This window comes from Gallus gallus, chromosome 17 (genome assembly GCF_016699485.2).
Source record: "Gallus gallus isolate bGalGal1 chromosome 17, bGalGal1.mat.broiler.GRCg7b, whole genome shotgun sequence".
Classification (NCBI taxonomy): Eukaryota; Metazoa; Chordata; class Aves; order Galliformes; family Phasianidae; genus Gallus; species Gallus gallus.
In genome coordinates this window covers 1,518,843-1,534,301 of record NC_052548.1, presented here as the reverse complement: position 1 = coordinate 1,534,301, position 15,459 = coordinate 1,518,843, and the positions used below count along the sequence as shown (strand labels likewise).

The following is a 15,459-nucleotide window of genomic DNA, read 5'->3' as shown; positions in this document are numbered from 1 at the left end:
CTGCAGCCATCACTGCGCAGATGTATAAGAAGCCTGATGCCATCTGATAAAAACTGCATCGTTTGCAAGCTCTTTCTGCTTTGGTGCTGAAGTCCAAAGGGGCTACTGGAAATGCTCTCAGTTTAGCATCTTTTGCAGATCGTAGATCGATACAGTTTTAATTGTCAATTCTATCCAGGAATGGCTTCTGCCACTCTGCTAATTGTTCGCTCATCCCTTCAGAAACCCGGGGACTCGTCAGATGGGCTGTGACTACGTATGAGGCGTCACTGTGTGCAGCGTGGCTTCAGATGCTGCGTGCAGCGCTGCGAGCACCGCAGGATGACAGATGAGCGGAGCTTCCCAGGCAGCGGGCAGCGCATCCCCCAGCTGGGGGAGAAAAAAGGAGAAAGGCAGATTATCCCTTTGTGTTTACAGGGCATTGGTCGCACAGACAATGACTGTCCTCTTTGACAAGAGGATTGTTTAATTAGTTAAGGGTTTGATGAAGAGATGACTGCGCATGCAGCGCTCTGAAGGCATCTGCCTGTTTAGTACAGCAGGCACGTCCTTCGAGCTCACGCAGTGCCCTTCCTCCTGGAGGAGCTCTGGGGGTCTCCATGAGCTCTGTTCCAAATCTCAGAGCTGCTTACTGTGAGCCTATTAAATTGAGTTTCTGTTATCTGAGAAACAAATTATAATTTAGCTGCTGGTAAACTAGTTCTGACCATTCAGAATGAGGAGATGGAAGTTATACTCAGAAGGTGTTTTTAATGTACGATGTGTTCTGGTATCCTCATGCCCCTCATCTTTCCAGCTTTTCCCTACTGTTTTTTTCTTATTTTCAGCATCACCAGTTTAGATTCCCTCCCACAGACTCTGAACTGCGGCACAACGGGAATCCGTGTAAACAGATGATTATTTATTTTGCATAGGTAAGAGGGGGTGAGCCAGTGGCATCTAGGGTAAATGTTACTGTGGTCAGAAGTGCAGTGTTACACCATCTTTGCCATGTTCCTGAACTTGACCATAAAATCTAGTTTGAAATACAGAAACAACAGAGCAAATACTTTTGATCTATTAGCATGAGTCATTAGGTCATGGCCAGAGATGGTTGGTATCCGACCTTCTAAATCCACCAGGGGTTGTGCATCAGCACTGACCGTTCTGCACTGGGGACAAACTGCCACTGTGTGTGCAGTTACTGATTGGTGTGTGTGCAGTTACTGCTTGCAGCGTGCAGCTCCCCTTTGTCTGCTCAGGGAGACAATTGGGGAGGCTGTGCTGAGTGTCGGCGTCCTTCCTCCTCCAGTCTGGGAGAGACAATGCATCCGTGTTGCAAAGGGGCAAAGCCACAACAAAGCTGCAAACACCAATGGAAGCGCAGGTCAGTCACGCCGCAGTCTCACACCATGGTTGTTTCCTCAGTGCTCCTGTCTCAAAATGGCTGGGCTGCAAGTGTGCCCCAGCCCTCAGTGCATGAGCTCTTACAGCCTTCCTGAGGCTTAATTAATATGCGTGGACATGGATGCAGCCTGATGCTTAGAAGAACGTTTCTGGAGGCAAGCACTGCCGTGCTTTCAGGGACCTCTCAGTGCTTGATGCTGAGCACCCAGCACACACAGCAGAGCACTCACAGAACTTTGAGCCGCCCAGAGCTGGTGCCTCACTTGCTACTTTTCCATTAGAGCTCTATAGGAAGATGCACAGTTCTCTAAAAGATGTTATCCCTCCCAATAGATAAAAAGCAGCGCCTAATTGCCATTGATGAGCAGCTTTCCTCCTCCTGTAGCACCCCTGGCTCAGGCCACTGCTGTGTGTGCCTCCAACTTCCATCAGCTCTCGGGTAACAGAGGTGGGGGAAGGACCTCTGGAGGAAGCCCAGCCTGAGCATCTCACCAGCATAGGTGGCCGCTTTGTGCTTTCTGCTTGATCATCACTATCACATTTCCCTTCAGTATGAGTTGTGCCAACCTTACCAACCACAGCTTGGACAAACGGTACTGCTTCAGCATTTGAAGTGATTAATAACTGTGTCCACCCAGTCCTATTTGATAACAAAGGCAGAGGTTTCCTCAATTGCAGCATCTCATCCTCGCTGTGGCAGGAAAATCCCACTTCTCAGGGAGGCCTTTGATTCACACAGATGTGTTTTGGAAGATTAAAACACAGGCAGTCTCTCTGCTTCTGCCTTTTGCTGCACTGCTTCTCTCTGTTGTGGAGTTTCTTCTTTATTAACCAAATACTGCTGTCTGCAAACACTGTCAGGCTGTGAGAAATTTCCTCTCCGATAAGTAGTTGAAATAACAACTTTCCTGCACCTTATTTCCATCACTAGTCTGAAAAGGACCTGGAACAGCCCACGGTTACACACAGCTGTAAGCAGCTGGGCTGCATTTACCTGCAGGGAGTCCGATGCATCTTCCACTGAGGTGGAGAGTAAGAACGGTTTTTCTCTGAGCTAATGCATGCTTGACAGCTCCCCTTCCACTTTTGAAGCAGTCAGCAAAAGTAGTTAAATAGTGTCACAACCCAGCTTCCCAGTGTGGAAGGCCACTAGGGTGGATTGGTGAAGGAAGAGGTGGTATTTGGGGCCATCCATAAAAACTTCTAAGAAAGCTTTAAATGCATCTAAGAAAGGGATGCAATGTGAGCAATTTAAAGGCAAGCAGATGTGGCACAGCAGCATATGGCAAATGTGGGCCAAAGCACCCAACACTTTTGTTATCATACATCCTTTGGGTGATGTGCAGTGGCAGTCCCATTCAGCAAGGTGCCCCTCTGGGGTTAGGAAGGACATAGAGGTGCTGCTCTCTCTTCAGCCGAAACACACATCAGTTCTGGGGATTTTGGGAAGAGCATGTAGCATCCTGTTCCTTTTACCAGCCACGTAAGCATCGCCTCCGCAGTGCCTGCCAGCTGAATTAATGAAGCCAGAGGAGAAGTCAGGGTTCCCTTTTTAGTTTGCTTTTCAGTCCCTGCAGATTCTGGTAGGCATCTGCACAAGCAAACTTGCAGAGTGGAGAGCTTTGCAGGAGAGCTGTGCAGGGTGGGATCTCTCCAGTGGTTACTTTGATCAAGTGTGGATGTGTGCATACATAAAGCTTCACAAGAGACACTTCATGGCATTGTGGCAAAGCAGTGTAGTCACACTTGCTTGAAGTAGCTAACTTGCTGCCCTGTGAACAAGTGAATTAGATTATATCACCCCTGAGCAGACATTTCATGTAGAAATGAAAAGGGAAAGAATCCTGATCTTTCCAGCGGTTGCCCACAGCTTTGGTATTTAACTTTGAGTTTGCTGCCAGTTGTTCAGACGCCAAATCATTTGGCAGACATAAATCAGATATTCCTGCCCATGCCTAAAGGGGAATAATGTGTTGGTTCTAACTTTTTTATTGTTTTATGAGTTGATTCGTCATTACTTAAAGGACTTTCAAAAGGTGGTTAAAACTATGCATAAACTGTAGTACTTGGTGAAAAATTAGACCGTCATTATTGCAACTATAACTACAGCTAATAAATCATACTGAGAAAAACACATGCCTTTCAGGTTAACAATACTGTTTATGGATATCTAACAATCCAAAAGCTGTCTAAACAACATTTTGCTCAAATTCTGTAGGCAATGGTGGAGATTTTTCTATCACGCTGGCATCTCTTGGTTTGAGCAGCCAGTCTCACAGCAGCCACTTGTAGCATTGTGCACACCGCTGCTGGAAATTCATCTGAGCCTTTGAGTGCTCTGTTTCTCCTAAAACTGTGAGATCCATTTGCTGAGTGGTGGTAAGGAGGATGGAAAGGAAAGCCCTGGCTTGCTCACCATAGCAGGTAGCAAAGGGCAGCGAGAGGGTTACTGCAGACCCATCTTCCAGTGCAAAGAGAGTCCTGGCTCCCACCCCACGTGTCTGAGGAAGGGTTTGTTGATCACGTAGTGCCATAGGAAGGAATGCTGTAAGGAGAGCAGAGTTTCTGCTTCAAAATTTTCCATGTTCTGGACAATACCAACACCCCTGAAACTCGATTACAAACCTGTCTCCCATGTGAAAGATGTTTCCACCACCAACTGTGATCTCATTAATCCGACTCATGGCATAAACACTGCATTCAAAGCCTACTTACTGAAGACCTTCTCTAAGCTTTTTCAGGAGATGAAAGCTGAGGAAGAGCTCTCCCCGGAGGAATTCAGAAAGCAGCTTACTATCATACATGGTGTAGATAGCACTGAGATGGCTTGGGAAGTGACCAAAATGTGGCACGCACTGTATTGTGAAAAATGCGATCAGATTTTATTTGGCTTTCACATCAGCCCTGCACTCTGGGAAGATAGTGTATCTTGCTGTGCGTGGAAGGTGAGGAGGTATGCGGGGTAAGTGTGGTGAAGTCATTGGCTTCAGGCTCTGGAAACTTGACAGAGACTTGGTTGACCATGAAGAACAATCTTGATTGACCTTGAAATCATTTGGAGATGACAGCGAAAACAAAACTTGCTCAGACAGAAACAGCGAGAAGCCTTGCACTGAAGGATTAGCGTGAGGTTTTAGTCCCCATGGGGTTTTTAGTCCCTTGGACGTAATAGCTGAGCTGTGTGAGATAGTGGTCTTCTCAGTGCTCAAACCAGGGCACCAGTGCCATCTGATGTTCTGCCTCCTTGCTGCCCTCTGTCTCAGCATGTCAGGTCACTCCGAAACTGATACTGCTCTTAAAGCAATTAAGCTTTTATAAGGTAAGAGGTTCATGAAGTAACAGCAAAATGGCAGGCCTTGTTAACTTGCATTTCAGGCATTTAACAAAGATGTTCCCTGAAGGGGATCAGTGGAACTATACATAGAGATGCTCACATCAAAGCCAAACATAAACAAGAAGTAAGACTTACTAAAACAACAACAGGCTTCATGTTGTTTTAGGTGTTTTTGTTCAAGGTGTGTCAGATCTCAGGTGAGAAAATCTGAAGAAAATCTGGGTCACGCCTGACAAGATAACCTAGAAATTACAATGCCAATAGCTTGTGGGATTCCTCCTGAATTCTGGCATGTTTACGAGGCATACTGTGACAGTGCCTGCGGGAGAAAGAAGGGGGTGCCACCAACTTGAGTGTGGCCTGAATCGTGTGCAGAGCACTGCCTTTAGTCCAGTCCCGGAGGGACAATGCAGAGCTGCAGACGGTTGGGATCTGAGGGATTTGCTCATGACAACGATAACAGAGGAAATGTTCATTGGAGAGGAAATCCTTGGATTATTGTAGTGTTTAGACCTGGTCTGGAGTGAATATTAGCAAAAAGAAATCAGCATGGCATAGTTTAAGCTCCTCTGAGTGAACAGAAAGGGAGATTAGCAAGGGAAGCAGATCAAGATGGAGAAAATTTACTGGATTGGTGAGATTACTCACTCATCCAGAAAAGGCTTATGTGTTTAGTGTTGTGTCTATAGCTACAGCTACTAGGGCAAAGCCCCCAGGAGAAGGAAAGCTTCAACTCTGTTTTGTCAAAAACAAACCTTCCTCCCTCCCTCCCTCCTTCCCTAAAGGACACGATTCCTCAAATTGCATCCGTTTTGTCTGGGAGTTTGTTTGAGCATCTGTGAGTCGGGAAGTGATGATTTCTACTGTGAGCTTACCAACTTGTGCTTCCAGAACTCCGCAGTGCAGATATGGCTGAAGTCTCTCTCATGGTGGTCCCTGGGGATTGACCCCCGAAGTGAAGCATTTTGCAGAAGGTAAAAGTTCAGATCATGCTCCTGCATGCACTGATGATCCACGTTAGCGTTCTGACTCATGTCTGCTGGCCAAACAGCTGCAACGATTTAGGACATGACTGTCCCCCACTGTTTATTAGTGCTGCAGAAGGAATGTGTCCTTGTATCTCAGTTTCTCTAGCTCAGAGCACAGCAGTTTCGCACAAATACTTTCACCCACTGCTCACATTAATGTGCCAAAACGGAAAGCAGAGCCATGTGCTGTGCAGGCTTGGGCCAGCTGTGCTCCCAGGCAGCCTCTGCTGGCAGGGGAAGGTGGGCTAGCAGCTGGCGTGAGTGGCAACCTCAGCTGTCTCAGCCATGCTCACCAGAGCCCCTCAGTCAGAGCCTTTTGGAAATGTCAGACTCTGGAGGATGGCTCAGGTGTTAAAAAAGATAACAAATAGGTTTGTGCAGGGTAGTGAAGCTTCCTCTGCAGTCCAGGAGAAAACATTCACATGCTCTCTGTCTCAGAGTTCTGGACAGATGTTAATAGTGCTGACTTCATTGCTTAATCGTGGTGCCTAAACTTGAAATCAAACTGCTGGGAAGCAGACAAAGAGCCTGAAGAAGTCAAAACGAAACTGCTCCAGCTCTGTTTTGGGAAGCGGTGAAGTCACGTATTGAGTCTGCAGAGCTATTCTGCTTATGCTGCTAGCATGTGGTTGTTCTATGATTGGAAATAAGACAGTACAGTAAGATTAAAGTGGGGGGGAGGAATGGGAGGGAGCACTCAAGTTACTGAATAGTCAACATTTACAGTACGTTTACACTGTCTTCTAGTAAGAAGGAGTTACATGTTCCTATTGCAACCATCTCTATTACTGAGTCCTATGGCTTTGCAAAGCTTCTTTTACACACTGTCTGTTGCAGTCATTTTCAGTTGTGGTCAGCAACCTGGAATGAAATTGGTAAACTGTGTGCCACCTTCACCAGTTTTTCTATTTTCTGTGAGCTTTTTATTTGAACTTTGATTCTGGTTAAAAATTCTGCATTGTATATTTCCAAAGTCTGTGTAAGTTTTAAAGGTGTTCGTTAAGAAGCACAGTGCTGTGCTGGGAGAACCTTGGGTAGGTCTGGTACCACCTGCAGGTCCTATAAGGAGCATTTAGAAAATACCATCATAAATGTCTGGTAAGCCTGGAAAGCTGTCCTCTGGTTTACCAGCATAAGCAAACTGGCAAGCAGAGCTTCTTCTTTGGGCCTTTTCTTCATGTGAATACAGAAAAAGCAAGCAGCAGAAAAATGCAGATAAGACTCAGGCTGAAAATCAGCCTCTCAAGTTAACACCTCTCAGAAGGTTGGGTTTCTATTTCACTGCTGTCTTTACACAGAATATTCTCTGTTCTTTGTGTTCATTGTTCAGCTGGAATCCTGAAGTGGTTGGGGTGCATCAAGCCAGCAGCCAAGCTAAGCTAACCCCTTCATTCCACTGCCAGAGAGTTTGCGTGCTGCCAATCCCACTCATACATCCTGGTGTACCTGCATTGCTTTGCATGAGGCCTAAATGCAGGACACGTTGTAGGGTTGGTGCTGGGTGTGTGGCAGGGGTGTGTGTAACCACATTTTCCCTCCCCTGCAGGGTGGCACAGAGCCCTGCCAGGCCCAGCTTCTACTTCCAGCTCCTCTGCTCCTGCAAAAGCATGGAACTGGGTCTGCACTGTTCACCGATGCCAGAGTTTGACCCATTCGCTTTGAGTTTTGCCCTTGTCATCTTCCAACCTGGTGTTGGAATTTAGGCTGCCTTTCTGATCTGTGCCTTTGTGGGAGGAAGGGAGAGGAAGGGTTTGCACACAAGGTGTTGGAGGTGGAGAGGATGAGAAATACAAAAGGTTTTAGGTAACAGATATAAGAGTAGGGTGGCTTTCGTTGTGCTCAATTACCAGAGCAAATCAGCAAACCAAGATAAGGAGGTACGCCTGTGATCAGTATTATCTTGCAGAAATATTTGAATAAATAAATAGAGATTAGGAATTTCAAGTCTCGAGATGCTCTTCTAGAAAAGGAGCTGAGGATTACATTAGAAGGATGTGGCCCTTCCAGCCTGGAACTTGCGGGCTTGCTGCTGGGAGGAGCAGTTCGGCGGTGGTTTGTCAGCAGAGGGTGCCCGAGTCCAGCAAACAGAGCTGCTCTGCTACGGCCTCTGCAAGGAGCCGTGGTTGTGCACTGCAGCACCTTGCTGGCCAGAGCCAGCATCCTTCGTGGGACCGCGCTGCGGAACGAGCTGCCTTGGGCAGCAGGGAGAGTGCCCGCAGCCCTGCCCTGCCTTTCAGCAGTGCCTCGGGGTGTGCTGCTTGTTTCCAGCGTGAAATTTCCAAAAGACTGATTGTGATGGATGCGTAAGGGCAGCGAGATGGGCAGGGGAAATTGCTCTGTGGAGCAGGACCTGATGGTGCTGCTGATGGAACAGGAGGACTTCATAAGTACTTTGAAGAGGTGGAGGGAAATAAGAAAGGGCAGAGACCAGCAGCTGTAGTGCCGCACATGAATTTACAGAGATCTGTGCTTGCGTGTGCTGTTGGCCTGTGGGAGCCTCTTGGTGGGAGTGAAGGTTTGCAGGTGATGAAGGACATCAGCCTGGAGCCCTTTCAACACTCCAAGCCAGCATACAGTGTGGCAGGACAGACTGTGAGCAGATTTCTTCCTCTTGGAGCAATTAACTTCTAGGAAGTCATGTAGCAAACTATCCCCCAGGTAATTCTGGAGGCTGCAGGAATTCTTAAGAATCATGTATTTACTTTGTCATCAATAGTCATGAGTGTTCAGATTTACGGGAATAAAGGACAAGCATCATTCTCACCAAATGCTCTGATAATGCCTGGGCATGGATCTGCATGGGACAGGCAGCAGCAGGAGCCCTGCGTGGGTGAGCGTGTGCCTGGGCTCCTTCCTCTGACTCACACGTGCCTTGGGAGTCACCGTGTACCTCAAGTGGGAGAGTTTGGAGGCAGAAGGCACTGAAGCATCACATTTAAAGGTCTTCTGTGCTTTCAGGAACTCAAGTTCCAGCTGTGATTTTCTGTTTTTTCTTTTTGTTTCTCCTTTCCTTTGAAAAGGAGGCTTCATCTCACTGCAGGAAGTTCTGTTAGGTTATCTCTGCCCATCCCCGGTATCTCCTGGCTGTAACCTCAGAATCACAGATTGACTTAGGTTGAAGGGCCCTCACAGCCCCCAGCCCCACCCTGCCATGGGCTGGCTGCCCCCCAGCTCAGTTTGCCCAGGGCTCATCCATGGCCTGGGGCACCTCCAGGGATGGGCACCACAGCTCTGGGCAGCAGTGCCGGGGCATCACTGCGCTCTGGGTAAAGAACTTCCCTCTAACATCTAACCTAAATTTCCCTAATTTTGGTTTAAAATCATTCTTCCTTGTCCTGTCACTATCAGACTTTGTAAAAAGTCATTCTTGCTCCTGTTTATAAGCTCCCTCTAAGTACTGGAAGGCCACAGTGAGGTCTCCCTGCCGCCTTCTCTTCTCCAGGCTGAACACCCCCAGCTCCTCGGTCTGTCTTTGCAGGAGAGGTGCTGCAGCCTCTGAGTGTCCTCGTGGCCTCCTCTGGACCCGCTCCAACAGCCCCACGTCTTTCCTGTGCTGGGGGCCCCAGGCCTGGACGCAGTACTGCAGATGGGGCCTCACGAGGGCAGAGCAGAGGGGGACAATCCCCTCCCTGCCCGCTGCCAGCCCTCTGTGGGTGCAGCCCAGGGCGCTGGTGGCCTTCCGGGCTGTGAGCGCACACTGCTGCTCATGTCCAGCTCTTTGTGCACCAGGACCCCCAAGTCCTTCTCTGCAGGGCTGCTCTCAAGGAGTTCTTCTCCCACCTGTATTCATATCTGACATTGTCCCTACCCAGATTCAGCACCTTGCACTCGGCCTTGTTGAACCTCACTGCAGAGCACTGATCCCAGGACGGACCCCCAGGCCACACTGCTCATCACTGGCCTCTACCTGGACGTAGAGCTGCTGACCACAGCCCTCTGGCTCTGACCACGCAACCAATTCCTTATCTACCGAATAGTCCACTATTCACATCCATATCTCTCCAATTCAGAGATAAGGATGTGGTGTTGGGCCTTAGCACAGGCCTTGCAGATGCAGTGTTATCACTGCATTACCTTCAGTCAGACGCTGGTGGTAAACTGCTTCCCCTGCAGGAAGGGAAGAGGTGAGGCTGCTGTTTGTGTAAGGGAGGGTGAGCTCTACTATCAGTAGTACAGCATGCAAAAAATGAAGCTGGCAGTTTCACCATGCTGAAGTTGAAAGCCTTGGCAATCCATAAGAGTGTTGGATATCTGTTGATATTTTGTCAACTGCTTTCTAATTTTAATGTCAGAACTAATGAGGCAGAGGAGGTACTCTAGAATGGCATAACTCTACTCATTTCTGTTTCAAGCCATCAGCTGTTCCAGTGAATCTTATTATGATATTAGTGGTGTAAAATGATTTCTTTAACTGTTCCAAAACCAATGATCATTTTGTAAGAATTCCATTTACCTGAAGCAGAGAGAGAGCGATCTTGTTGGGACGGACAGGGTGACCCAATGGCACTCCATAGGCACAACAGGGGGCAGTTAGCTTCCCACCACCCCATATCCTTAGCACAGAGAAGTGAAGTTTCTCCTTCTCATTAGTTATAAGACTGATGGGATAAACAAGTTATTGTAAAAATAGATGAAACTGCATTTCAGCGTGAGCTACAAAGGTGGATAGATGGAACTTTTTTCCACTTTGAAATAACAGTCTGCTGGGATTGCTTGTGAGCACTCTCAGTAGGTGGCAGTGACAAAGTGTGACAAACTGAGGTCTGAGGTGACATAATCCAGGAATGCAGAAGAGATTTGGATGCTGTGGGTTACCAGTCTGGAGCTCAATGCTGGAAGAGATTGGTTTTGTGACCGACGGAAGCTGGAAACCCAAATCTGGCTCCAGGACTGCTGAAATGGGTTTAGCACCGGATCCAAGGTCTGTAAAAGTCGGTTAAAAGACACCCATGGACTTTGGATAAGGCTTTCAGTTGGGCTTCTGGGCTTCTAGCCTTACCCGCACTCCTGATTCATTTGCTTTTTGGAGAGGAATCCTTGGTGCTGGTATCTTTGGCTCTGTGTGCTCATACATTCCATAACAATAAAGCAATAAAAGCCAGGTTGCAAGAATGCGAGGTAGGCTTAGCAATCCCAGCATGGAGAATACAAATAAACATCACTTCCTGGTCGCTGTCCTCTTTGTTTCTAACACTTTCAGTTACTCTCACTTCACACTTTCACATTGTTTTCCACAGCCAAGCGGAATTGAAACCTCCTGCTTGCTTTGGTGAGGCTGCTTTCAGAGGGGAGAGGTTTCTGTGTGTGCTCTGTGTGTGCCCCATCCCCCCGGTCAGTGGAAGGGCCCAGGTCGGGTGAGCTGCATGGATCTGCATGTGATGGATGGATCCCAGCTAAAGTGCCCACGGAGGCTCTATGTGTCTGCAGAGCAGCACCAATACTCCCTGCAGTTGGTCTGAGAGGTGCTTCTGGTGTGATGTGGGGAGATCACTGTAGTCCTGGAGTTTAACGAGTAAATACAGCAGGTAACGGGGGAACAGAAGCTTGTAGGCGTATGTGTGGGTACATGGTGGGATGGCTGCCCTCGGGCTCTTCCTTGCAGTGTGGCTGGTGCTCCAGCAGAGCACCTTTGGGTCTCAGCCGATGTCTATGGGGCAGACCTGGCCCATGGCAGCCCTATGCGCCACAGCCTGAGAGCATCTGGCATGGGCCTGCTCTTGGGGCAGCCCCTGGGAGCCAGCTAGGCATGTTGTTTAAAAGCTGCCCTAGATCTATGAATGTGACCCCACAACACTGTGGCTGAGGGCTTGGTTTTGGTTCCCTACCCCCCAAAAGACAGTCCTTCTGGAATCCCTATACAGTGACGTTTAAAAGGGAGTGTTAAAGAAATCTTGTCAGAGCTCTGGGAATCTGCCCAGGCACATTCATGTCGGTTACTGTAGGGGCTCTCTCAGGACACAACCTGAAAAGCCATGGCTTGCACGTGGGGAAATGCTTCTCCTTTGCCCAACTGCTGAACAGAGCCAAATTCTTCAGAATCCTGGAGCATGAACTTGCTTATTAGGGGGTTGTGTGCTGTGACAGACTGCAGACGAATTACAACCCTTTTGTTTTCTAGGAAGCTGATGGGGAAGGCTATGCTTAGGTTAAAAAATATTTGCTCCACTTCTGCTATCTCCTTCCATCGTACATTTAATTTTGGCTGAAAAACTTAAAGAAAGAGAAGGCCCTTTGCTGTTACAAGATGCTGAGGTTAATTCTGACCCTAAGATCACACTCTACAGCTGCTTGCACTTAGCAGCTTAGTGTGTAATGCTACAAAAAGTGACCTTCACAGTGCCTGGTAAGAATATAAACCTTTGGATCTCCCCCCTCGGAGTGACGTATACCTAATGCTCAGTGTGGGATAGATGTTTTTGAAGTTACGTATCATCTTTTGAAGACCAGGGGGCTGTTGCTCTGAGGACATCCGGATGCACTGATTGCTCTGTGTAATGTCCTGCTAGACGGTGCCTTCCTCATACTGCTGCTAACAACAAAAACCAAAATGCTGATGTGCCTTCAGCCTGTTGTACAGTGACTTAAATCACTTGTTGTTATTCCTGGTACATGTGTATTTTTCTAAGCACTTGTGTTCCACCAGCACACTCAGAGTGAGTACTCTCAAGGGGGAATTTCCTTCCTGATAAACAATTCTGCAGTGTGATTCAGCAGGAAGGATGTTGTGGTTAAGGCACTGGATTGGGATTTGGGAGACATGGGTTCTGTTCCCAACTCTACCACAATCAAGATGTGATGAGTGGAAGGGCAAGCAAACAAAGAGGAGCTGTTTGACTGTGGCAAAAACATGCTTTCATGTTCACTGTCCATTTTGGAGGTTACTCAGGTCTGTCTTTTGGTTGTCTCAATCAAGTAAACAGTGATAAAGACTCCTGTTGGTGCAACTGAAAACTGAAACCTAATCTTGCACTATTCCAGGAACCCGGGTGTAGTTTTAACTATACGTAATGGCTTTCATGAGGTTTCACATGCTGGTGTTCGGTGCTTTTTAGTTGACTTTACCAATTCCCTGCTCACTTTGTTGATCTCCAGGCAATGTACTGTGATTTCTATGAGAAGTCATGTACTCACACAGTTTGTCCACTACCTTGATTACATACAAAGGCTATGTGCCATACACATGATATTTCCTTTGACACACAGGGTTAAGTTCATTAAGTTCCTACAGTTTGATTATAACACCGCCTTCTTCTTTTCAGAAGCAAGAGCTTGGCCCACCAACTCCGAGCTGTAGGCCATTAATCTCAGCATCCTAATTTGGTGCCAACTTTGGGAGGATGAGTCAAGAGGGCAACTCAGGTGATCGGCCTGCTGGTGAGTTTTCTGCTTCTCTCGACATTTACCTGTCCTTTTTGTCATTCGACATCATTTCTTTCCCATTTATTTTGCTTAGTGCTATTGGAGGAGAATGCTGAGTCACAAGTAGAGCAAAAGCTTTGAATTCAGTGCCACATTGCATGCCATGAAGGTGATCAGATCTTTGAGGTTTCGTGGGTGCACAGCTAGTTATCAGTGTTGACTTGTATCCCAGGCTGAAAATGTTTATAACAAATGCTTCAGTAACTTCCCACAAATGCAGAACTATGTGCCATTTTCATTACTGTATTACACAGCTCATTCAGATTTTATCTGTAATTCAGTTTTCTCGTGAATTGCTTCTGTAATTGCGTTATAAAGTAAGACCCAAGGAAGATGCACACACATACTGTTGTCTTGTCCCACAAAGTTTTGGTGTCAGAGTCCTTGGTGCAGAGACTGAATGGACAGGAATTCATTACTTACTCTGGCTCAGTCCTGCCAAAAATTTCCTCCCTTCTTCCATCCCCATCTTTGGTTACTGGAATTCAGTATCATCTGGTTCTTCTGGCAGTTTCTGCAAAGGAGAACTGCCTGGGAGACACGTAAGCCAGAAGCTGTGCCTGACAGCCTCCCAGGCTCAGCTGTGTGCTTTTTTGGATGTGTAAAGGGGCATTCTTGTTTCTGACGTGAGGGCTATTTTTTGACAGTTTCCATTGTTCCCCACTCTTTGTTAACGGGTGAGGTCTTTTTGTCTGATTCCTTTTTCAGAATAGAGGCTGTTATGGGAGCTGTCTGCTCACAAGTTTGGGGGCTTTTTTTCTTTCTTTCTTTGTTCTTTCTTTTTTTCTTTTTCTTTTTCTTTTTTTTTTTTTTCCTCGGTCAAGAGGGTTTCTTCCTCCTTTTTTTTAGACTTGCTCAAGCAAACCCATCCAGACTGCATCTACCTGAAGGGATTTTTAGAATATCTTCTCACTGGTACAGCAAAGAGAGCCGTCCTCATGGTTGCCACCCTTCTGCCCTGCTGTTGTGCTGTCACTGTCCATATGTGTGTAGGCAGAGCAAATTGTTGAGTTAGGGATTCTGAACACTAAAGATCTTGTCCATGGAACTGAATCTGAGAATTCAAGGGTGGAAATATGTTAGACAATTCTTTTGGTAGCTTGGAAGAAAAGGGGATCTCTCACTGTTCCTTTCTGCACTGCCCAGCTGGCCATGGGGACAAGAAGAGAATCTCTCTTCTTCAGAACTTTGCATGTGCTTTTACTGCTGTGTAGAGATGTTGACTGCACATCAGGATGCCATGCACGTTCATGAGTCATCCACAGAAGGAATTAAGGCAGGGTCTTTGGAAAAAGGCCTCCAAGGGAAGACTCCTGGGTGTTCACGAGAGAGGTGTGGGTCATACGGTCAAAATATTCATAGACTGCTTATTGCAACATTATTTTGGTAGAAATAATAGCTGTTTTGAGTTTAGATTTGCTCTCTAAGAACCAGGCACTAGAATGAAGTTGTCAGTAAGGACATACTGCCAGCCTACTGCTTCAGTGTATTTTACGCCTTCTACTGGAGTGCTCAGTAGCTGTTACTCTTGCAGTCAAAGGTCTGGGTTACACAGGTCTGATCCGCTGTGATTTATATCTTGGCTGAAGACAGGGATCTTCACATTTGGGTCTGTGTGCTCAGCTTCCAGCACTAGGCTTCTGTAGCCACCTAGTTTTTCCATTGTCAATTCATTTCATTATCTAAGCCTTGCTAGCAATGTAGCTATAGTTAGAGAGGAAGGATATTATAATCTTGTGAAAGATTAAAATATTTTTACTGTAATCCAGCTGGAAGGGTAGCACTTTTCTCAGGGTAGGAGACAGCCAAGGCTTTTCCCATTCTGTCCTCCCCTTGTATACAGGAAGGAAGTGCTGGCAAGGGCCTCCCCAGCTTCCTGTCGGCTTCGGAGCACATTTCCAGACACAGCCTCCTCCACCATCCATCACCCAGCCCAGCCAAACAATCACAGCAGCGCAGGGCAAAAAACACACATCTCACATAAACACTTTGGAGGCAACCTGAGTGCAAACCGCTGCAATTCGTGCGCAGCCCGGTTTGATCTGTAAGGCTTTGTCTGACAGCAGGCTGCTGAGGATTTTCTTCCCTTCCTTTCCTAGTGAAGTATCACAATGATCAAAATTCTCCTTTAGAATAAGATCAACAAAGGAAAAAGAAATAAAGAAAAAAGGGCTGATAAAGGAGCTACTGTGTTGGCAGACTGCGGAGCCTTAAGCCAAGGAGGTGAGCAGGGATGCTCTCTGTTGCACAGCACCGCGGGGTGATGTGTCTGGCTGCAGGGGAAGGAAGTGG

At 47.1% G+C, this 15,459-nt stretch overlaps 1 protein-coding gene across 43 annotated transcripts in view; it reads left to right on the top strand.

Moving 5' to 3' along the window:
* EXD3 (exonuclease 3'-5' domain containing 3) overlaps window positions 1-15,459 on the top strand; it is a 246,106-nt gene that overhangs the window by 44,832 nt on the left and 185,815 nt on the right. For 37 of the 43 annotated variants that reach the window (XR_005840420.2, XR_006931703.1, XR_006931704.1 and 34 more), the window contains one exon: window positions 13,008-13,122. The exons of 2 other annotated variants lie outside the window; for them this stretch is intronic. Coding sequence is in view for 12 of the 41 variants with exons in the window: in XM_040649173.2 (XP_040505107.1) it covers window positions 13,086-13,122 (37 nt within the window). In the remaining 29 variants the exon portion in view is untranslated. Of the gene's footprint in view, window positions 1-5,611; window positions 5,695-13,007; window positions 13,123-15,206; window positions 15,391-15,459 lie in introns of those variants that run through there. 4 more of the 43 variants (XM_046901928.1, XM_046901923.1, XM_046901924.1 and 1 more) reach the window with 2 other exon arrangements.